This window comes from Aquarana catesbeiana, linkage group LG05 (genome assembly GCF_042186555.1).
Source record: "Aquarana catesbeiana isolate 2022-GZ linkage group LG05, ASM4218655v1, whole genome shotgun sequence".
In the NCBI taxonomy this organism is placed as follows: domain Eukaryota; kingdom Metazoa; phylum Chordata; class Amphibia; order Anura; family Ranidae; genus Aquarana; species Aquarana catesbeiana.
In genome coordinates, this window is record NC_133328.1 from 227,055,977 (window position 1) to 227,079,559 (window position 23,583).

At 40.0% G+C, this 23,583-nt stretch overlaps 1 protein-coding gene across 3 annotated transcripts in view; it reads left to right on the forward strand.

Moving 5' to 3' along the window:
• Positions 1–23,583, forward strand: part of GRB10 (growth factor receptor bound protein 10) — a 329,633-nt gene that overhangs the window by 86,518 nt on the left and 219,532 nt on the right. For all 3 annotated transcript variants that reach the window (XM_073630598.1, XM_073630599.1, XM_073630600.1), the window contains one exon: positions 9,222–9,306. In XM_073630598.1, the coding sequence (XP_073486699.1) occupies positions 9,222–9,306 (85 nt within the window). The remainder of the gene's footprint in view (positions 1–9,221; positions 9,307–23,583) is intronic.

Sequence of the window (23,583 nt, forward strand, 5' to 3'; positions counted from 1 at the left end):
TCTTGCCTATAGCTTGATTATGTTCTTTAGCAAGGAACATACATTCCACATTAATTATGCTACCAAAATGAGTGTGCCATAAATTGCCTCCAGCATTGTTTTGGTTTGTTCTTGCTGGAGGCTGTTATTTTTGTGGAAGCCCAGAGCACCTGAGCAGAAGTAAATTGTAAGGCAGAACTAAACCCATCTTTTTTAAAACAGTTACTTTCTTGGAATGGCAGGATTGCTAACTGTCATTTGCATGTGTCCTCCACCAAACTGTCAAACCAAATAGCTGGTATAACTGATCATGTGTGCAGCACCATGACAGTTTCAGATTAAACAGGAGCAGCTTCCTTGGCTGCATAGAATAAGAGGGTTTAATTCTGCTTTAAGCCCTGTGCACACTAGTGTTTTTCATAAGCTCAAAAACTAAGAAGAAAAATTGGATAAATGCTGGTAATGGCATTTCTGTGCCAGCTTCTAGTAACATTTTATTAGCTTTTTAGGAGCAATTCGCATTAGGGCTGAAACAACTCGTCGATTGTTCGACTAGTCGATCGGCCAGTAACATAATGAGGGTTAAAACTAAAATGAGCCCTTTATAGTAGGGCTGAAACAACTAATCGATTAATCGATTATGAAAATAATCGATTACTATTTTCATAATCGATTAATCGGCCAGTAACATAATGGGGTTAAAAAAATTAAATTGAGCCTTTTATAGTACAAAAAAGAGCAAATAATCGCTACTGTAAATGTTACTATCACCGTTCTACAGTAAAAAAAATGAACCCCTTACAATAGAGATTTGCTTTTTTTGTACTATAAAGGGCTAATTTTAGTTTTTTTTTTTAACCCCATTATGTTACTAAACGTCTTAGACCTGGTTCACATCTATGTGTTTTTTTGGTGCTTTTTGCAGAAATGGACTGCAGTTCATTTACATGGTTTCCTATGGGACACATTCACATCTATGCTTTTTTTCAGCCGCTGCGTATTTGGAAAGGGTCAGGGACTTTTTTTTTATGCAAAACTGTGCTTTTTTGGTTCAATACACTTCAATGGAAAAGCTGCAGAAAAGCATGTAATGCGTTTTTGTAGCAATTTGTGTTTTTTAATCTGCCCAACAACAAATTGGCCATAAAATGCAAAAAAATGCAAATTGCAGCAAAATCACATGAGCAAAAATCAAAATGCACAGTAAAAAGCACTACAGAAACATATCAAAAGCAAACTGCATAGGTGTGTAGCGAGCCTTATGCTGGCCACAGGGATCAATTTTCAGACAAGAATATTCAGACGAAAAATCTTTGTACATTCGCTGAATGAAAGAATGTTTGAAATTTTTACTTGTTTTTAACATTGTTTTTAAAATGAACGAAAACCACATACACCGTCTGAAAATTCCTTTGACCAAGAAGTTTTCTAACATTCCCAAATTGTCACTGTGGTTGAAAATGAACGTCAATTTGACCCCACTAACGATTAGAAAATCGAACAAACGTTCTTAAAATGCCATTTTTTTTTTTTTTTTTTTGAAGGAAGACATTGTTTAAAAAAAAAAAATTGATCTCTGAGTCTGATGATATTTACCAGATTCACCCCTTTTTTAATAGTATATATCCTCTAATAGCATATACAGTATATCTCTTCTGTCTGTTATTCTCAGAGTGGATTAGATATGTTGCTCCCTAACCATATAGTTATTTATATTTACCACTGCAAAGAGATATTTAAGAATACATTGCCTTTTTTTTAAAACTTTACAAATTAACTAAATTATGCACAACACTTTTTTTTTAAGCTTATCAACAGATTAATCGATTAATCGAAACAATAATCGGCCAACTAATCGATTATGAAAATAATCGTTAATTGCAGCCCTACTTTATAGTACAAAGAGCAAATCGCTACTGTAAATATTACTTTCAGTTCTACAGTAAAAAAATGAACCCCTTACAGTAGTGGTTATTTGCTTTTTTTATTTGGTGCTTTTTGCAGAAACGCACTACAGTTCATCTACATGGTTTCCTATGGGACACGTTCACATTCTATGCTTTTTTTTTTTTGCCTCTATTTTGAAAGGGTCGGGGACTTTTTTAATGCAAAACGGTGCTTTTTTTTTCTTTTTTTGGTTCAATATACTTCAGTGGAGAAGCTGCAGAATAGCATGTAATGCGTTTTTGCAGCAATTTGTGTTTTTTTTTTTTTTTTTTTTTTTTTTTTTTTAATCAAATCCAACAACAAATTGGCCAAAATGCAAAAATCAAAATGCACTGCAGAAACAGATCAAAAGCAACATAGGTGTGTACCGATCCTTATGCTGGGCCTGGCCACACGGATCAATTTTCAGACGAGAATATTCAGACAAATCTTTGTACATTTACTGAATGAAAGAATGTTTGAAGTTTTCACTTGTTTTAAAAACAGAATGTTCAAAACCATTTTAATTTCTGAACGAAAACCACATGCACTGTCTGAAAATTCCTTTGTAAAAAGTTTTCCATTTTCAAATTGTCACTGTGGTTGAAAAATCACGTCGATTGAAGTAGGAGGTATTACACACAAATTATGTATATTTGCAGACGATATATTACTTTTTCTATCATCACCACAGGTCTCTGGTCCTAACTTAATACCAGCTCTTGATGGGTTTGCAGCCCTATCCGGCCTTATGATTAATCCTAAGAAATGCCTAGTGCTTAATATTTCACTCACAAACATGGAATTGATCCCGGCTAGGGCTGCACTCCCATTCACATGGGCAGAAAAATCAATCCCATATCTTGGAATTCATTTAACAGCATCTCATTCTGACTTATTCTCAACCAATTATCCTCCTGTATTAAGACAGATCACAAATCTAATAAAACAATGGTCGCAACTTCCTTTATCCTGGATAGGGAAGATTAATGCAATCAAAATGACTATTCTACCCAAATTGCTTTATCTATTCAGAGTCCTCCCTATTCCAATTCCTTCCTATTTTTTGAGAATAGTACAAAAAAGAGCAACTTCGTTTATATGGGGCTCTTCTAAACCACGTATACCTATACACACTACATCTTCCCAAAAATAAAGGAGGCCTGGGATACCCTAATTTTACTAACTACTACAGAGCAGCACATTTGGCCAGTCTGTCCAAATACCATGCAAAACAGGAAATCCCATTATGGGTATTTATAGAGGCTTCAGAAAATGACCCTCTATTAATATCAAATTTATTATGGCTTGATCCTAAAGACCGCTTTAAAATTCATAATCCCATAACTAAACACTTCTTATCTCTCTGGGATAAACTAAAAACCAAATATCAGTTACAATCTCCACACAATCCTCTCCTTTCTTTTATCAGAAATCCGGCCTTTTATCCGGCATGGATCTACCCAAATTCTTTTAAAGCTTGGACAACATCAGGCATTCAGACACTAAATGACTTCATAGCATCTAAATCATTCCTTTCATTCCCATCGCTTAGAGAAAAATATGATCTACCAAACTCTGAGATATTTAGATATCTCCAAATCAAAAATTTCTATACACCATTCCTAAAGGGGGATACACCATTATCCCAATTATCCATTTTTGAATCAATCTGTACAAAAGATCCATTTGCTAAAGGTACAATTTCATCACTTTATAATCAATTATATGGAGTAGCAAATCTTAATAGACCCTCTTACGTTCAAAGGTGGGAGGAGGACCTGGGACGAACTTTAGAAGACACGGACTGGTCTAACATATGGCTCACATCTAAGTCATCTTCACCCAACATCTTAGCACTGGAGACAAATTATAAAGTCCTAACTCGCTGGTACCTTGTACCCGCTAGAGTGGCAAAATATTCACCTAATACCTCAGCTCTTTGTTTTCGAGGATGCCCAGAAATAGGCACATATTTACACATATGGTGGACGTGCCCAGTAATCCAAACCTTCTGGAAGGAAGTCTTCGTGATTGCATCTAACATATTTAAAAAAATAATACAACCAGATCCATATTTAACTTTACTTAATCTAAAACCGGAATGGTTAACACTCTCTCAATTCAAACTTATGATCCAACTAATAACGGCTGCAAAACAAACAGTGGCCAAGGCATGGAAATCTCCTACATTGGTACTAGCAGAAACAATTCACAGAATGAATAATACAATGTCCCATGCTAAGATGGTAGCCATCGATCAAAATCAAATTCCAAAATTTGAAAAACTTTGGCATCCTTGGATAAAACAACAGTTCCTGTCAAACTTCAATGACTCTGTCCTGTTGCCATGGTAACAGATTAAATGACTTCCAGAGACACCCATTCTAAGGCTTCAAAGAGAACTAAAAAGAATAATAAACTGACGAGCGGGACAACCTTGTGGACCATACCTCTACCTTTCAACCCTTTTTCTTCTTTCTCTTTCCTTTTCTCCACCTTACGATTAAAGCTCATTATCAGAATTTATTTGACCTATATACACTCTACTTGTAAACAATATGTATAGTAGGTATAAATCATTTAAATACCTACAAAAGTAACTAAGGAAATGATATATATCTTTAATTTAGGTTTACGTAAACCCAATGTTTAATATTTGAAATTTCATGATATTTACCTATATAAACCCTACTGTAAAACAATGAGCTTACTTTATAGATCCTTGTAAACTTGCTTTATGTATCTTTATAACATTGTATAATCAATAAACTTCTTTTGACAAGGAAAAATCACGTCGATTTGACCCCACTAACGATTAGAAAATTGAACAAACATTCTTAATTACATTTTTAATGTAACAGGAAGACATTGTTGGCTTTTTTTTTTTTTTAATAAAAAAATTTTGATCTATTTACTTCACCCTTTTAATAGTGTATCTCCTCTAATGGTGTATACAGTATATCTCTTCTAATAGTATATACAGTATATCTCTCCTCCATCATTCTCAGAGTGGATTAGATATTTTGCTCCCTAACCATATAGTAGGTTATTTAGATTTACCACTGCATAGAGATATTAAGAATAAATTGCAGTTTTTTTTTTTTTATTAAGGTTAACTGATTGTTTTGTTTAAATGGCCAACTAATCGATTATGAAAATAATCGTTAGTTGCAGCCCTAATTAGCATTTTATTGGTGTTTTTCAGTACGGGGGGGTGGGGGGGGGGTGTGTGTGGGTGTGTGGTAGCATTTAAAAGCTGTTAGCAACAGTCGTGTTATTTTTTCTCCCACTGGAACTGTGCTCCAAAAATGCTATATTTGTAGAGTTTTTTTTTTTTTTTTTTTTTTTTTTATATCTTCACTTTCTAGGAGCAGAAGGGAAAAAATAGCCTAAAGTAGTGTGCATGGACACATAGGATAACACTAGTTTAATTAGGTTTTTAGCAGCTTAAAAAAACTTTTTAGTCTGAAAATTAAGTTCTACTAGATCAGGCTGGCCCCTTTTGCAGGTAGAACTATGTAAAGTATTAAAATAAGGGCCCATACGGTTTAAAACAAAACAAGTAATACTCATCCTGTTCTGCACATGCTCAGTTGCTGGTTTTTTTTTTTTTTTTTTTTTTTTTTTCTAGAAGCTGTTATCCTATTTTAGCATTTTTTTTGAGCTTCAGTGTCTAGGAGCAAGAAAAATTGTTTTTGGAGTTTCTTGGAGCGTTTTTCCTGCAGGAACGCTAGTAATAGTGTTTTTTGAGCTTTATTTTCCCTCTTACTGCAAAAAAATGCCAATAAAACGCTAATGGTTCTAAAATGCCAATACCAGAATTTTTTAGTCAGTTTTTTTTTTTTTTTTTTCCCAGCGTTTATATTAAAAATGCTAGAGTGCGTGGAGCCTTAAAGCGGAATTAAACCCACTTGCCCTTTACATCCAAGGAAGCTTCTTCTGTTTGAACTGCAACTGTCGTCATGTTGCACATGTGATGGGTTATGACACCAGATATTTGATGGTTTGGGTGAGGACACAAGCAAATGTGAGTTATTCCTGGCATTTCAGGAATGTAGCTGGTGGGTTTTTTTCTTTTCTGTTAAATTGATGGGTTTAGTTGAGCTTTATGATTTACTGCTGTTCAGGGGCTCTGGGCTTAACAGGAGCAATGCTTGAGGCCATTTACAGCACACACTAATTCTGGTGGCATGTATATTGCTTGATAATTAAGTTGAGGGGAAAATTCTGCTTTAAGGCTGTCAGCAGATCAGTCTCTACAAACTCTGTGCCTAAAAATATGAAGAGTAACTGAGCATGTCCAGGGCAGTGGATTTTAAACAGTATAGGTACTTAATTTTAAGTTTTTACTACCCTGTTTCCCCGAAAATAAGACCTAGTGTGATTGTCAGTGATGGCTGCAATATAAGCCATACCCCCCCCCCCCCCAAATAAGCCCTACCCTGTTTCCCGAAAATAAGCCCTACCCTGAAAATAAGACCTACAAGGACTTTAACTAGGGCTTATTTGGGGGGTAGGGCTTATATTGCAACCATTACCGACAATCACGCTAGGTCTTATTTTCGGGGAAATGGGGTATACCTGCAAAAGGGCCCAGCCTGAAGTGATATAGCAAGGCTTAAGCTTCTGACTGAAGTTCCACTTTAAGCTTCCAATACTCAGTATAGCCACAGATCTTTTCCAATCATGATGTGAGTCTATTCACAAAGTACCAAGATTTTTGGTGAATGCGATACTTTCTATATTTTTACTTTCAGTGAAAAGTGAGTGGGGATTTAATTTTTTGTCTTTGGCTACAGAAGGAAAAATACGTTTATGTATGTGAAAGCTAATCAGTACTTTCATTCAATAAAATGTCAGTGATTTAGAGCTGCATAATTTATTTTTTTAATCATAATCGCGATTCAACCCCCCCCCCCTCACGATCTTGATACAGCATTTCCCCGAATAATGCAAAACAAGTGCAGAGCTGTCAAAAGAAAAAAACTCAGCTGGCAAATGTTCAACAGCGATGAAGAGAAACAATGTATCTCAGTTCTTTTGCATCAAAAGAATTGACTTAGACTCCATTTCCTCATGAGTTTCTTAGATACCTTTCTTCCTTCCCCTAAAATTACATTTATAGCTATTGTCACTTGTTGCTTACAAGATAATCTAATTTTTGCTAGAAAATTACTTGGAACCTAGTTGGAGATCTCTCTATATACTTTATTTTTTTTCATGCACACATTGCATGGGAAAGACTAGATGACTAGCACTAGGTCACAGTAATTGTAATCTTTTTAAATCTGTTAAATCTGACTGGTAAACGTTGTCAACTATAATGGAATAGGTCTTTGCCTTTTGCTCTTTTTTCTTATGTTTTTGGCTGTCCATACTGTGCCTGCTTGCAAGCCATGGGCACTTGATTTAACCAGTTTTTAAACAGTTGAAACTTGGAAATTTAGGTATTTTTCAGTCGTCCAATTGACAGGTGCATAAATTTGAGGACATGGATGGATATGCAGTCTACAATGAGAAATGAGTAAGTACAAGCAATGAAGTGGGAGGTCTGTGCTCTCGTGCCTGTGCACAAGGGGTTATGCAGATGAGATCTGGGTTCAGGGTTGACACCACATACCTAGGAGTTCAGAGCTGTGTTATGTTTCAGGAAGGTAGGAGGATACTAGATTTCTGGCACTTCCAGTTATTTCTGTACTTGCAGCTTGATTAACCATTTCCTTACCACCCTATAGCTGAAAGATGGCTAAAGCACGACTCTGTTCTGGCAGGGCACCCATGGACACTGGGTTGTGGTTCCAGTGCACTCAGTGTTGTGTCCTTCAGATAGTCTATCACAGATTGTGGTAAAGGGCCAGTCACAGCTGACAATAGTAAATGGGCTTGCCGGTCATCGGCTCCCTCGCGTTGAGGTAAGTACTGCCAATAACCGGCAATCCTGAACAGGGGACATGAACACAGATAATCAGGCCACTGTTTATCTGTGTGCCACCTCATCAGTGAAGGAGAAAAATGACATATTTGCAGAATTTTATAACAAACTAAAGTGTTTTGTTTAAAATTTACTGTCGTGTGTGTGTGTGGGCTTATTTTTTTATTCTGTGGTGATTAAATGCCATCAAAAAGCTCCATCTGCTTCAAACTGCAAAAAAAAAAATTTTGGTGTTGCATGACGGTGCAATTGTCCTTTAACCGGTTCAATACCGGGCATTTTCACCCCCTTCCTTCCCAGACCATTTTTAGTTTTCAGCGCTGTCGCACTTTAAACGACAATTGTGCAGTCGTGCGATGTTGTACCCAAACAAAATTGATGTCCTTTTTTCCCCACAAATAGAGATTTCTTTTGGTGGTATTTGATCACCTCTGCGGTTTTTATTTTTTGCGCTATAAACAAAAGCGTGACAATTTTGAAAAAAAAACACTATTTTTTACTTTTTGCTATAATAAATATCCCAATTTAAAAAAAAAAACAAATTTTTTTTCCTCACTTTCGGTCGATACGTATTCTTCTACATATGTTTGTTAAAAAAAAATCGCAATAAGCGTATATTGATTGGTTTGCGCAAAAGTTATAGCGTCTATAAAATACGGGATAGATTTATGGCATTTTTAAGAAAAAATATCTATTTTTTTACTAGTAATAGCGGCGATCGATTTATTTTTTTTTATTTTTTTTTTTTTTTCGTGACTGACATTATGCAGACACTTTTGACACATTTTTGGGACCATTCACATTTATACAGCGATCAATGCTATAAAATTGTATTGATTACTGTGTAAATGTGACAGGCAGTGAAGGGGTTAACCACTAGGGGGCGGGGAGGGGTTAAATGTGTTTCCTAGGGAATGCTTCTAACTCTAGGGGGAGGGGACGCACAAGGGGAGGAGACCGATCAGTGTTCCTCTGTTCTGGGAACACAGATCGCTCTCCTCTGAACTGACAGGACGTGGATCCTTTACACACAGATCCACGGTCCGGCCCGGTTAACGGGCAATCGCGGGTGCCCGGCAGACATCGTGGCCGCCGGGCACACGCACCGGGTCCCGAGCAACGCGGCGCGCGCTCCCCCCTAGGCGGCCGGGAACCCGAGGCCGTCATATGACGTCCACCCAGGATGGGAGATCCCATCTGTGGACGTCATATGACTATAGGCGGGTAGGGAAGTGGTTAAAGTGTGACAGCACTGAAAAGTGGCCTTATCAGGAACAAGGTAGAAGTGTCCAGTAAACAAGTGGTTGAAGGGCTAAACGTGTGTTTTGACATATTCTTAAATGTCTGTGGGGTTCAAATTTTTTTTTTTTTTTTTTTTCAGGCTAATGTGGAACAGACCACAACTTGTTCACAGAGAGGCTTGATGGAATCTGGTTACACAGCGAAACATGTGTCCTTAAATCCAGGTATGTGCTAAAGGTAAAATGTTATAAGTGTAGTGCAAAACGGGATTTTACTGCCCATACAGCTGGTCAGCCCTTTTTAAAGGGGACATCTGGCTACAAGTGTCACCTTGTGGTTTCTTAGAAGCAGGCTACCTGTATATTGTGCAGATCCGTTATCCCTGTAAGAAATAGTTGCATAGCCCATTCTCTTCCTCTGGCTAGCTCCATGAGTCAGCAAGTGGAAATTTGGTTTGTGTGTGTGTGATATATAGATAGATATAAAATATATACATACACACATACGTATGCAAAAGTTTAGGGACCCCTGACAATTTCCATGTTTGTCATTTATAAATATTTGGGTGTTTGGATCAGCAATTTCATTTTGATCTATCAAATAACTGAAGGACAGTAATATTACAGTAGTGAAATGAGGTTTATTGGATTAACTGAAAATGCGCAATATGCATCAAAAAAAATTGGACAGGTGCATACATTTCGGCACCCTTGTCATTTTGTTGATTTGAATACCTGTAACTACTTGGCACTGATTAATTGGAACACACAATTGGTTTGGTGAGCTCATTAAGCCTTGAACTTCATAGACAATTGCATCCAATCATGAGAAAAGGTATTTAAGGTGGCCCATTTGCAAGTTGTTCTGACTCTTCTCTGAAGAGTGGCAACATGGGAGCCTCAAAACAACTCTCAAATGACCTGAAAACAAAGATTGTTCTACATTTATGGTTTAGAGGAAGGCTACAAAAAGTTATCGCAGAGATATAAGCTGTCAGTGTCCACTGTGAGGAAATGGAAGACCACAGGCACAGTTCTTAAGGTCAGAAGTGGCAGGCCACATAAAATATTGGCGAGGCGAAGGATGGTGAGAACGGTCAAAAACAGCCCACGGACCACCTCCAAAGACCTACATCATCAACTTGCTGCAGATGTTGCTGTGCATCCTTCAACAATTCAGCGCACTTTGCACAGGGAAAAGCTGTATGGGAGAGTAATGCGAAAGAAGCCTTTAATGCACACATGCCACAAACTGAGTCGCTTGAGGTATGCAAACGCACATTTGGACAAGCCAGCTTCATTTTGGAATAAGGTGCTGTAGACTGATGAAACAAAGATTGAGTTATTTGGTCATAAGGGGCGTTATGCATTGGGACAAAAGAACACAGCATTTCAAGAAAAACACTTGCTACCCACAGTAAAATTTGGAGGTTCCATCATGCTGTGTGGCCAGTGCCGGTACTGGGAATCTGGTCAAAGTTGAGGGTCACATGGATTCCACTCAATATCAGCAGGTTCTTGAGAATAATGTTGAGGAATCAGTCAAAGTTGAAATATCCAGCCCTGGCGTAACTTCAACAAGACAATGACCCAAAACACTGCTCAAAATCTACTCGGGCATTTGTGCAGAGGAACAAGTACAATGTTCTGAAATGGCCATCCCAGTCCCCAGACCTGAATATCATTGAACATCCGTGGGGTGATTTGAAGCGGGCTGTCCATGCTTGGCAACCATCAAACCTAACTGAATTGGGGGGCGTGGCCGAATGTGAACGAGGCAAGAAGTGCTTCTCTGGAGCTCCGCATCTATCCTGAGGATTGATCAGTTTTTCTGAGCCTCTTGATTATTATACTGTGCTAGTACACCTGCTGGCTGAGATCGGGAAGTCCCGCTCATGAAAGACCGGGTGCAAGCAGGACAAGACATCCCAGCACTCCCAGAGACAAACTCGCTCCGCACAAGGCCTGGAACAGGGATCCTCCGCCGCCATCTTACCTCTCGGCAGGTCACTGGAGGAACTAAGAAACGAGACAGGCAGATGGAGAAGGCAGCGGCTGATGCAGGACCGGAGAATCCCCCGCTGGCATCTCCAGGTCAGGAGACAGCCTCAGATGCAATTACAAGACCCATCCTAGAAGCCATAGATGCCAGCAGTGATGAGGATTAACCATCTTGCCCCATTTTTGGTGAGATTTCTCAACTACAGGGACTGGGATATGATCCTCACGGAATCCAGGAAACACCAGGAGCTGAGATTTGAGAACACCAAAATAATGCTGTTTCCTGATTTTCTCTGCGGAAACTCAACGGAAAAGAAGATCCTTCAATGAAGTCCGTAAGAGAATGAGGGAAAGGGAGATCCAATACAGCATGCTATAACCAAGCAGGCTGTGGGTACAGTACAAAGGCTCAATTAAATTCTTTGATAATCTGTTGGAAGCCAGCGAATGGCTTGACTGAAAGCTGCTGGGTGATGTGCTGAAGTTGTCTTAGTGCTGCATTTTCTGTGATCATTGAAGAATTAATCACTGTTTAACTGCACGCATTGGGCTCCCTTGGTGATCTTGTTTTTGTTTTTTGTTTTTTTTCTCTGTGCATCTTCTTTGCATTTATTAAAACCCCGGATTACTCCCTTGATTGGAGTACCTTTTTCCTCTCCTATACTACTCTAGGAGCTGTTTATATATACAAGCACTCTGGTTCTCCTGCTGCTCACGAGTTTTTCTTATTTTTTTTCTTTCTTCCATTGTTATTCCTGCAAGGGGCCACTGGAGGGCTCCATGAGACTATTTGTTAGCCTTGCTTCACAGCCAGGTGTATGCTATCTAATGCTCCTTGATCCTTTTTCTATGGGGCTCCATGAAGAGAAGACAAGAGGATATGTAATAAACTTGCCGAACATTTCGTCACTAGGTTACTGACTTCCTAGTCTATTCTCCCCATTTTTGGGATTAAGCCACATACCAGTGGTTATGTGTTTCATTTTTTGTTTTGTGATTAAGGCTGGTATAATGGCGGGGAGGGTTTGTTGTAACTCGGTTCACTACCAACAAGGGGTAAATGCTTTAGGATGTTTATGGCATTGGTCTATTTCTTCCAGTACTTGTAGATTGTATTGGGCATTGCACTCTGGGTCCTGGAACTCAAATTTTCTGGTACAGATTGATGGCTAAATGCCCTAAAATTGTGTCCTGGAATGTGAGAGGATTGAATAACAAACACAAACTAATATCGATATATCAATTCCTCAAGCATTCCAAGCCCCATGTCACCTTGCAGGAGACGCACCTCGATGGAAGCAGGGTCCTGGCACTACGCAGGCCCTGGGTTCAAAAAGCCTTTCATGCTACCTATTCTACCTTTTGCCAGAGGAGTCTCGATTCTTATTAGCAAAGCTTTACCATGTACAATACATCAGGTGTTCTCTGACCAGGAGGGGAGATATGTGGCTGTCTTATTAGACAATTTTCAACATAAGATATTAGCAAATATATATTTACCTCCCCCTATTAATGTGCAAATGCTCTATGACTTGTTTACTAGATTAGCTCCATTTGCTTCGCTTACTCTGGTATTGATGGGTGATTTTAACGCCATTTTAGATGCCCTGGACTCCTCCAACCGGGGAGGATGGGGTCGGCAGATGTTCTTTCCTGGGTTAACTGAGTTGTGGAGAGTCAAACACTCATCGCAAAGCTTACTCACGTCTTTGACTCACTGTTCATCAGCCAGGATTGATCTAGCTTTTGGGAACCAATCGGTGCTTTCATTTGTGAAGGACATTGACTTCCTGGCTGGGGGTATATCTGATCATTGCCCCTTGTCCCTTAATCTTAACTTCTCAGCGGAGAGGGGGGGGGGTGGCGTCTCTGGAGTGGCTACAAAATGAGCAGGTATCTTGCCGGGTAAGGGGGTCAATTGCCTCTTATTGGTCAAACAATGAGGACTCTGCTGACCCTCCAGTGGTATGGGATGCTTTTAAAGCAGTGGTGAGGGAAGAGTGCATCTCTGCCATTAAGGCTGAGAGGGTGGCTCACAATGCAAAAATACTTAGGATACAAGACCAAGAAAAGGAATGTGCGGAGAAACATGCCAGTGACCCCTCTGATACTACATATTTATCGTTGATGGAAGCTAGGCCTCTTCTCTCCCTGCATTTCTCTGATCTGGCTCATACCGAGGCAACTCATAGGGCGAATTCTGTTTTCTCGGAAGGAGATAAAAATGGGAAACTGTTGGCAAGATTAGTGGCGGTAGACAATCAAATTACTAATATCCCGGTAATCAGGGGGAAGAGTGGGGTACTGGTTAGTGATCCTGTGGAAATACTAGGAGAATTTTGTGACTTCTTTGAGGGCCTATATGCCCCCATCTCGAACTACGACCCTGATGCCTTGGATGCCCTTCTGGAGGATCTTGCCCTCCCGAGGTTATCTGATGAAGAAAGGTTGCTGTTAGAGGCTGAGATAACTAACAAGGAAATAGTTGCAGCAATTTTTGACTTTCCCCCTAATAAGGCCCCCAGACCGGATGGCATCCCCGCAGACTTTTATAAAATCTACACTGAGGAATTGACACCTAGACTGAATAGACTTCCAGCCAAGTGTCTGGAACTAAATGAGCTTCCAACATCCATGTTGGATGCATACATGGTTCTGTTGCCGAAGCCAGGAAAGGATCCATTAGAGTGTGCATCTTATAGACCTATCGCTCTACTAAACATGGATCTGAAGATCTTGACAAAAATCCTGGCAAATGGGTTGATTGCGGTGATCCCCTCTCTTGTCAATATTGATCAGACCAGTTTCATGCCCGGAAAGTCTACGGATACTATTAGAAGATTGTTTACTCATCTTCAGCTTTCCAGGTGTGGGGCGGGCTCCAGAATAATTGTATCAATCGACTGGAAGTACATGCTGAGTGCTGGGTAAAATGGGGTTTGGCAAGGTGTTTCAGCAATGGATTACCTTATTGTATAGCAATCCCAGAGTGGCAATTTGGCTGGGTAAATCAACTTCTCCCTTTTTCTCAGTGAGCAGAGGTACTGGAGAGAGGTGTCCTTTATCCCCATTTATATTTGCACTTATGATGGAACCTTTGGCAGTGGCCCTTTGGCAGTGGCTCTTAGGTCATCTAGTGAAGTTCACGCCATAAGAGTCGGTACAATCAAAGAATGTCTAGCTTTATATGCTGACATGTTGTTGGTTCTAGAGGACCCAGGGTCTTCGCTACAGGCGGCTCTGAAAATACTAAATTTCACCACCTTTTCGGGGTTAAAAATTGGAGTAAATCTTCCATTTTACCGTTAGATGAGGGGGCAAAGAAAAAGCTGACCATAGTCTGCCACTAAAATGGGCATCTTCCATCACAATTAGGGGGTGAAGATTTCAGCTGAGAGTTCTGACTACTTGACCCTAAATTTGGTGCCACTTTTGAATCTTTTCAAGCAAAGGGCTCAAGCGTGGCAGAGGCTCCCACTGTGTCGCTTATAGGGAGGATACATTTATTAAAAATTAATTCTTCCAGTCATTTTATATTTCTTAAGACATGCCCCAGTGTGGGTCCCTAGGTCATTTTTTAAACAATTGGACAGTATCACTAGCTCGTTTTTGTGGGCTCCCAAGCAACCACGCATAGGACTCAAAGTACTTCAGGAACCCTGGGGGAGTGGCAGGTTGGCTTTACCTGACATTACTTGGCCGGTCAGATGGTGTTTGCCCATAAATGGTTGATATCGGATGATGGACTCTGCCACAGTTGTGGGGGCGGCTCATTTGGGGTCATACGAGACCCTTCGATTGCCACTCTACAAAGGTATCAAATCGGACCTACCACTTACATTGGCTATGAAGGCTACTATTAAGGCTTGGGAGGAGGTGAAACAATTAGCAAGCTACTTGGGTTTTTCCCCACTGACTCCGTTGTGGAGGAATCCTAAGTTGTCTCACTTTTATACCTTCTTAGATCACATGGTGTGGGTGGTCAGGGGCGTTAAAACCCTAAAAGATATTACAAGGGATGGGAATATTATGACTTTCGATCAACTTAAAGCCAGACATGATCTCCCTAACTCATATTTTTTTCAGATTCTTACAACTTCGTCACACCTTCCAGGCTCAGTTTGGGGATCAAGTGGTGGAATCAATCCCGTCATCCCTGGAGGATATACTTATGCAGGAAGAACTTCCTAAAACATTATCAGTCACATATAGAGAAATGTTTAAAAAAAGTCCTGTGGCTTTGTCAAAGTGTAGGCAACGTTGGGAGGTGGAAGTCCCTGACATAGATGGGGAGGTTATGTGGGACTGGCCCTTCAAACATTTGGTCTTGGCGAGGGATAAACTCATTTTAAATTTTTACACAGAATCTATTTCACTCCTGTCAGACTAGCAGCAATGTACCCTTCAGTCTCCCCAGACTGTCGAAGATGTGGTTTTTCACCAGCTGGTGCTGAGCACATCTTCTGGAAATGTTCTCACATTAAGCCTTTTTGGGAGGGGATGGTCTCATGCATCTCAGATCTACTGAGGATTACTATCCCAACTTCAATTAAAGTTTGTCTATTGGGTTTGGTTGAGGAGGTGGTTCCGTCAACGGCTCTTAGAACGTTATTAACCATATTTTTCTACGGGAGAAAGGCTATACTATTGAAATGGAGGTCTTCTACGTCTCTTGGTATACCCTTTTGGAAGGGATTGGTGAATTCCATGCTCCCTTATTATAAAGCAACTTGCCTGTCCAGGGGGTGTGAGGAAAAAGTTTAATAAAGTGTGGCAAGCGTGGTTTAATTCAGATAATACTGCTGTATAATTTTGTGTAATCTATTCCATGTAACAAAAATCATTATTGCATGACAGCTTTCTATTGGTAACTATGCTCTTTAGGTTTAATAATAGTTAAGGGATAGACAACTGCAATGCCTGGGAAATAAGACACTTATCTGCTGTATGTATCATGAGTTGTACCTTTGAGATATAAGGTGAATATCCTGTCCGAAGATGGGGGGTGAACAGAGTTACAGGTTGTTGGGGGGTAGGGGAATGCACTTAGGTGCTAATGTTAGATGGATTAGAATGACCGGATAGTCATTGAGTGATCTGGCAGTGTGCTAGAGTCACTCCTTTGTTAACTTGTATGTCTGTTTGTTTAAATATAAGAAAACTTCAATAAAAAGAATTTTTAATAAACCTAACTGAACTGGAGATGTGTTGTAAGGAGGAATGGTCCAGAATCTAGACACTCATTACAGGCTATAGGAAGCATCTAGACTGAGGTTGTTTCTGCTAAAGGAGGCTCTACTAAATATTGATGTGATTTTTCTGTTGGGCTGCCCAAATTTTATGCACCTGTCTAATTTTTGTTTTGATGCATATTGTGCATTTTCTGTTAATCCAATAAACCTCATTTCACTACTGAAATATTACTGTGTCCTTCAGTTATTTGATAGATCAAAATGAAATTGCTGATCCAAACACCCAAATATTTCTAAATGACAATCATGGAAATTGTCAGGGGGTTCCTAAACTTTTGCATACAAATGTGTTTGTGAAAGCCTTTCTACCTGAAGTTTTAACCTTCACATCCCAAAGCATGTTCTTGTTTTAGGACTGTATCTTCTACTTTAACTCTTCCCAAAATGAAACTGATCTACTTTTCTACCTCTAGAAATGTTTTAGATCAGTTTTTTTATTGGGTATAAAATATTGAAACATTTACAGCATGAATAGTCATGTCTAGGTTCTACAGTCTATGCTGATATGTGCTGAAGAATTGGGTAATAACTCAGTACTTTCAGACTATTTTATACTTCTATGTACTGGTATAGTCTACATATTTAGCTTATCTTTGTATTTTCTGTAAGCTTTGTTTAACCACACTTGGAATGAGCTGAATGAGGCACAGGCACTGACTGGCAATTCGGCTAGACTTGCAAGGGTATAATGCCAACATGCACCAAAGATTTCAATATAACAGTGAAGTCAACATTTTCTAATGTTTGGAAAGATCCATTGCACCATCTACTGGTCTTTAAAAGCAACTGAGCTGGATTTGACTGCCGACTTATCTGTGAAGGAATATATTAAGATACTGTAGCCTAAAGAGAAAATTGTCACTGAAATTGGTATTTTATATATTTTTCACTTTAATAGTTGTGATAGCAGAAGTAGGCATATGTGATCAATAGCTTACCTAGCGTAGTTAAAATCTGGGATTAATTATTGAACATCCTACCATTACACGCTCCCCCCCACATACTTCAAATGTCATGATTGATTTATTGGTGAAAATAATTTTGAATGCAGATCAACAATTGACAGATGCATGCACATGCAGCAACATTTTGACTGAATGTTGTATAACTATGTAGAAAACAATTCAGTTTTAATGTAAAATAAGGGTACTAATGCGCAAACCAACAATAGAAAGGGGAGACTAATGAGTAGCTGCCAACATATAAGGTGTTCCCACACTAAAATATAAAAGAAAATGTGGTGCTTACTCGGTGCTAATTTTTATTATTATTTTTTTTTTTATGAAGATTTTCTTCCTTGAATATTGCACTTTTATATTAGACTTGTTTGTTATAGTTAGTATTCTTGTTTATTGGCACTGAGTAAGCGCCACATTTTCTTTTACATGCAAAATTTTAGCCCTCATTCACACTGAGCACAGCTTTGAAATCAGATTTCAGGTGAACTTGCACAATTTCAAAGCCGCTTTTCAGTTTGACTTCGGGGGCGACTTGAAAGACAAGTGTGTGGATTTATGCACAGATGTCTATTAAAATTGTCCCCTAAGTTGCCAAAAGTAGTGCAGGAACTACTTTTGGAAATCTGTGTGGTGCCGCAAAGACGGCGTTGCACCAATTAGGGTGCCCTTATTGCTGGCAATAGGCTTCGCTTTTGACATGCGTTTTGACCTGTCAAATTGCGCTCATGTGAATGGGGGTGTAAGGCCTCTTGCACATGGGTAAAAGTAGAGCTGCACGATTAATCGTCAATCTTCTTCTTCTCCTTTTTTTTTTTTTTTTTTTTTTTTTTTTTTTTTTATGCTAGAAATTGTTACTTTTAAAATTTAATGAATTAAAGAAAAAAAAAACTAACCAGTAAAGTTAGCCCAAATTTTTTTTGGTATAATGTGAAAGATTTTATGCCGCGAGAATATCTTTTTACTCTAAGCAAAAAAAATTGTGATTCTCATTTTGGCCAGAATCGTGCAGCTCTAGGTAAAAGACAGACAGTTTTTTTACTCATCAGAAAATAGAGAAGCATTTTTGTCACTTGGAAGTGCAGTCGCTGTAGATCTGAGGGGGACATGCAAGTAAAATACAGCATTTTGCTTATACATGATTGGATGATGAAATCGGCAAAGCTTCCACCTCATTTCAGATATTCCCCTTAGATCTACAGCGACTGCACCTCCAAGTGCACTTGCAGTGCAAAGTGGATTTGCCTGTAGTGAATAAACCTCATAGACCTTTTGAGTGCAGTCATTTTACACGTATACTGCAACACTGGCAATGAACAATTTTATGCATACTCACATTTACAGAACATTTTACTCAGAATTTTTCTGACAGCATGGTAAATTACATCCGTGAGCAATTGGCCTAATAGTGGCACAGTTGATGTATCGCCCCACAACACTGACATGCCAAAACATGGCATGTGATTAAAATTTAATTTTAGGAGTCTGCATGCTTTAATAGCCAATCAGCTGCAATGCTGATCAGTGTATTCAGATGGTGTGGGGGGGGGGGGGGGGGTTTGCTCTCAGAATACAACAGTGTAGCAAATATGTGGATAGGAGAATCTTCAGGTTTTTATCCCTATCTATGGCCAGCTTGCCTTGACAATGGCTATGATTTATGACTTGCCAGGATTGGCGCTTTTTTGCATATTGTGGCAATGTGTGGGCAGTAAACTAACAAAGTGACAATGTGAGCAACGGACAGTCAAACATGACCCTATACGACCAGAAGATGAGACCTATTTAGAATTTAAGGGATTCTATAATCAGACATTTGCTAGGGTCTGGAACCTGCCTGGAATGTGTCCTTTAGGCACTGGGCTCTGCCAGTGTTGCTTCCCAGACCTTGAGGTATAAGCCACAAGGTTGTTTGTGTGTGGTGACTTTTTTTTTTTTATCCAGAACTAGCGTGTCCTATGGTTTGACCCAATCTCTGGGGGCTCTTAACAAATATGTTATGTTAAATTTATATGCTGTCATGGCTGAGGCAGAACATGCTGGATTGTTGACAACATTGAGCATCAGCTTTTTTAATCTCCCAATGCCTTTTTTTTTTTTTTTTGTTACGGTTAACATGAGGAATTTCATGGTACAGCATTAGTGTCTCCTGTACTTTCTACATTTTTCCTTCAGTGTGAAGTAGCTTCTTCCCACCTCTGTTGGAGATGTGGTTCATATCAGTTAGTCTGTGCTGACTAGTGACATGGCCACCTCCTGGCAATTACTGTTTTTGCCTAAGCAGTTGGTTAAGATTAAACAAAAGCTTTAAAACATGTTGGATCCCAGGCCCAAGGGTAGCAGTCATGTTGCATCTGGTCTCTCCAGTGCTCTAAACCTGAAGCGTAGTGGAACTTTTTATATAGCAAGATCTCAGCAATCTGCAAACTCAAGTCATATGTGACACCTCATGGCTTGGTGACAGTTTGTTAGACGGATGAGGTAGATGTCTGTAGTATGGCCGCAGCTTCTAGGACACATCAAACCACCCACTAGATGGATTGGGGCTTTTTGAGAGGCTTCCTGGCTGCAGGGGTAGGAGCTAGAAAAGTGTGCAATTGAGACTGGGGGGGGGTGGATGGGGAGCTCTGCACCCCTGTGAAAAGAACTGCGCAATCTAAAACGCTGTGTTCTGAGTCTGGAGCCTCCAGTATTCTGGGAGAAGCTGTTGGGATGTATTGGGAGTTTTGCTCACTTTTAGTCTGTCTCCAGAGGCAAGTAATCAGTAAGAATTGTTAACCGGATACCTCAGGCATACTTTGAACCAGTTACTATAACTGGTCTTCACCTCCAATCTGACACCTGGTCTCCACAGACAGGACATCAGCTAGTTACCTCAGACTCTTCACTAGGTATCATAACCAGCAATTAGCCAGTGATCTCGTGAGATCAGTTGCCTCATGAAAGCCCTTCTACTAAGTACTATAAGAAAGTTGTCGGCTGGTTAATTCAGGTGACTTGATAACATAATTCTTCAGGCAAGCTCGCAGCTGACCACAATGGACAAGACATCGATCATCCACTTCTAGAGAAGCATCAGCTTTTCATTAGATAAGTTGATCAATTCCTGAAGTGAGATAAGTAGCCATTGTAGTAATCTGTGGCATTAAATTTTAAATTGAGATAAATCAGAATTTAAGTTGTAACACAGTTTAAAGCGGGGTTCCACCCAAATTTTGAACAATATCTGTATGTATTCTCTTCCTTGCCTAGATGCTGACATGCCGTTTAAAAAAATTTAAATCGCCGTAATTACCTTTTTATTTTTCTATTCTTTGCACTTCCTGGTTCTCCTCCCATGGGAGTAGGCGTGTTTCTAGCCTCTCCCAGACTCCTGGGAGCTAGTCTCAGGCTTCCCAGGATGCCACTGAGCATGTGCGGGAATGAGCGGTGAATGCTGGGAGCACAGCATTCACCACATCCAGGAAATGCTTGTGGGCTTCAAATGCCCACAATGAAGATGGAAACTGCCTGCAGTGAATAATATAAGTTATTCTTTCCGACGAAATCTGACACAGGCTGACATATTACACACAATATGTGAGTATGTAATGCTGAGAAGAAAAGTTTGTGAATGAACTAAAAAAAAAAAAAAAGATAGGTGGACCCCCGCTTTAAAAAAAAAAAAAAAAAGGCTCATCTGCTGCTGACCATTTTTGGTCAAGCTGTGGTGAATTGATATATAAATTTTCTAAGACACAAATTGCATCTAATCCTATATTAAACCCCTTATTCAGCTTATTTGATATGTCAGTTCAGAATTTATATTTGTTCTCCAAGAACTCATGAAGTGATTTCTAAAAAGTTGAAAGCTTGACAAGCTATAAGGCAGGGCTCAACAGACCCCATGCGCCAGGTAGCCATGTTGACCAGAAGTCTCTTGTCCTAGCCAATGGGCTGCCACCTGAATTCTCACCACACCCAGCGCACGTGTGATGTCACTTCCCGGTCCCCGTTCAGTTGCATTGTATTACCGTGAATGTGTCATTAACCACTTCCGGACCACCCGCTGTCGTTATACGTCAGTACTTTAAAGTTGAATATCGTTGTTATGGCAGTGGATAGCTGCCATAACCCCTGGTATTTTCTGTAAAGGCGTGTGGTCCGCTTCAAGATAAATCGTTTTCTCTGTAATGGATTCACCGCGCGCTCGCTTTTCGGTGCTGGGAGAGGTGCCCCCTGTTGCCGCCACTTACTGGAATTGTCAGTAGCGGTGGAGGTTATCCGATCCTCTCACCAGAGGCACTAAGTCGAGTGAGGGGAAAAATGGCGCTCCACTCGACTCAATGACGTTGGATGATGGAAGCAACAGGATTTTTTTTTTTTTTAATTGCATGTAAATGTGATATCTGAGGTCTTTGACCCCAGGCCTCACATTAGAGGTCCTGTCATGATGGTGTGGTTTTTTTTTTTTTTTTTTTTTTTTTTTTCCTTTCTATTAGAAGGGATGTTTACATTCCTTGTAATAGGAATAAGTGATCCAAAATTTTTTTAAGGGACCGTGTAAAAATGAAAAGTAATTTAAAATCTTTTAAAGCTCCCTGTCCTGTCGTGCTCGCATGCAGAAGCATATGTAAGTCGCGCCCGCATATGTAAACGTGAGGTATTGCAAGGATCGATGGAGGGTGAGTAATTCTAGCAAAAGACCTCTAACTAGTAACCTGTAAAAATTTTTAAACATCGCCGATGGAGATTTTTAAGGGTCAAAGTTTGTGGCCATTTCATGAGCGGGCACGATTTTGAAGCATGACATGAGTATCCATTTGCTCGGCGTAACATTATCTTTCACAATAAAAAAATGAGCGAACTACAGTCTTTTATAATTAAAGTGTTTTTTCCACTGCTGCGCAAATACGGTGTGACATGGTATTGCATCGAGTGCCATTTTATTCTGTAGGGTGTCTGGAAAAAAATAATACTTTGGGGGTTCTAAGTAATTTTCTAACAAAAAACTGATTCAAACTTGTAAACAAGTTTGAAAAATAGGCCTGGTCCTTTAAAGCGGGGTTCCCATTTAAAAAAAGTCAGCAGCCTCAAATAATGCAGCTGCTGACTTTTAATTGGACACTTACCTGTCCCAGGGTCCAGCGATGCGGGGGATCGAAGCCCCGCTCGTCCCATCTCCCACCCCCCCCCTCCGCTGGCATTTTAACTGTGGGCGCCCGGCTGTGGCTTCACAGCCAGTCACCCACTGCGTATGCGTGAGCCGCGTGCTGTCACTGGCCCCGCAATCATCTGGGACTGGTCGCGTGTCCCAGATTGACAAGAGGGAGGGTGGAGAGGCGATCTCCCTTCCTGCGCCGAGGGAAGTGACGTCAGGAGCCCAGGCACCGAAGGAGGCAGACTACGAGGGACCCCCTAGCAACAGGCATTTAGAGGTTTAAAAAAAAATTTCTCCAAATGGTGGTTTTTTTTTTTTGGGTTGGAACTTCACTTTAAGTGGTTAAGGAGAACCTGTCAACAAAAATCACCCTAGGAAACACTTTGTCCCCTATGTGATGAGGGGCAAAAATCCCCCACATATACGCACATAAAAATGTAAACGCACGTGGCAGGGTGCCTATGCCTGAAAACGTTGCTTGCAATACACGTTGCATATTAGCACCAGACCACCTTCATAACGCTAAACTGATGACCTGTAGGGGGCTTTTAAAGTGTACCTTATGGAAAATATAGGGTGCTGATGTTTTAAGGTTGACATGTTGGGTATCTGTTTACTTGGCAAAAATGTGGATGATTTGTGCCCACTAAAATGAACTTAATGATGGGGTGTTTTTTTTTGTTTACTAGACCTTTTGCTGTAATGTGCGACACAAATAACGAACTACCACCATTTTAGTCTCTCTATGGTGTCTGCTTTCAGAATATAGTTTCTCACAAGTACACCCTTCACAATTTTGTAAATATTTTCTTTTTTCATGTGACAACACTGAAGGAATGACACTTTGCTACAATGCAATTAGTGAGTGTACAGCTTGTATAACAGTGTAAATTTGCTGTCCCCTCAAAATAACTCAAAACACAGCCATTATTGTCTAAACCGCTGGCAACAAAAGTGAGTACACCCCTAAGTGAAAATGTCCAAATTGGGCCCAGAGTGTCAATATTTTGTGTGGCCACCATTTTCCAGCACTGCCTTAACCCACTTGGGCATTGGAGTTCACCAGAGCATTACAAGTTGCCACTGGAGTAGTCTTCCACTCCTTCATGACATCACGGAGCTTGTGGATGTTGGAGACATTGCGCTCCTCCAC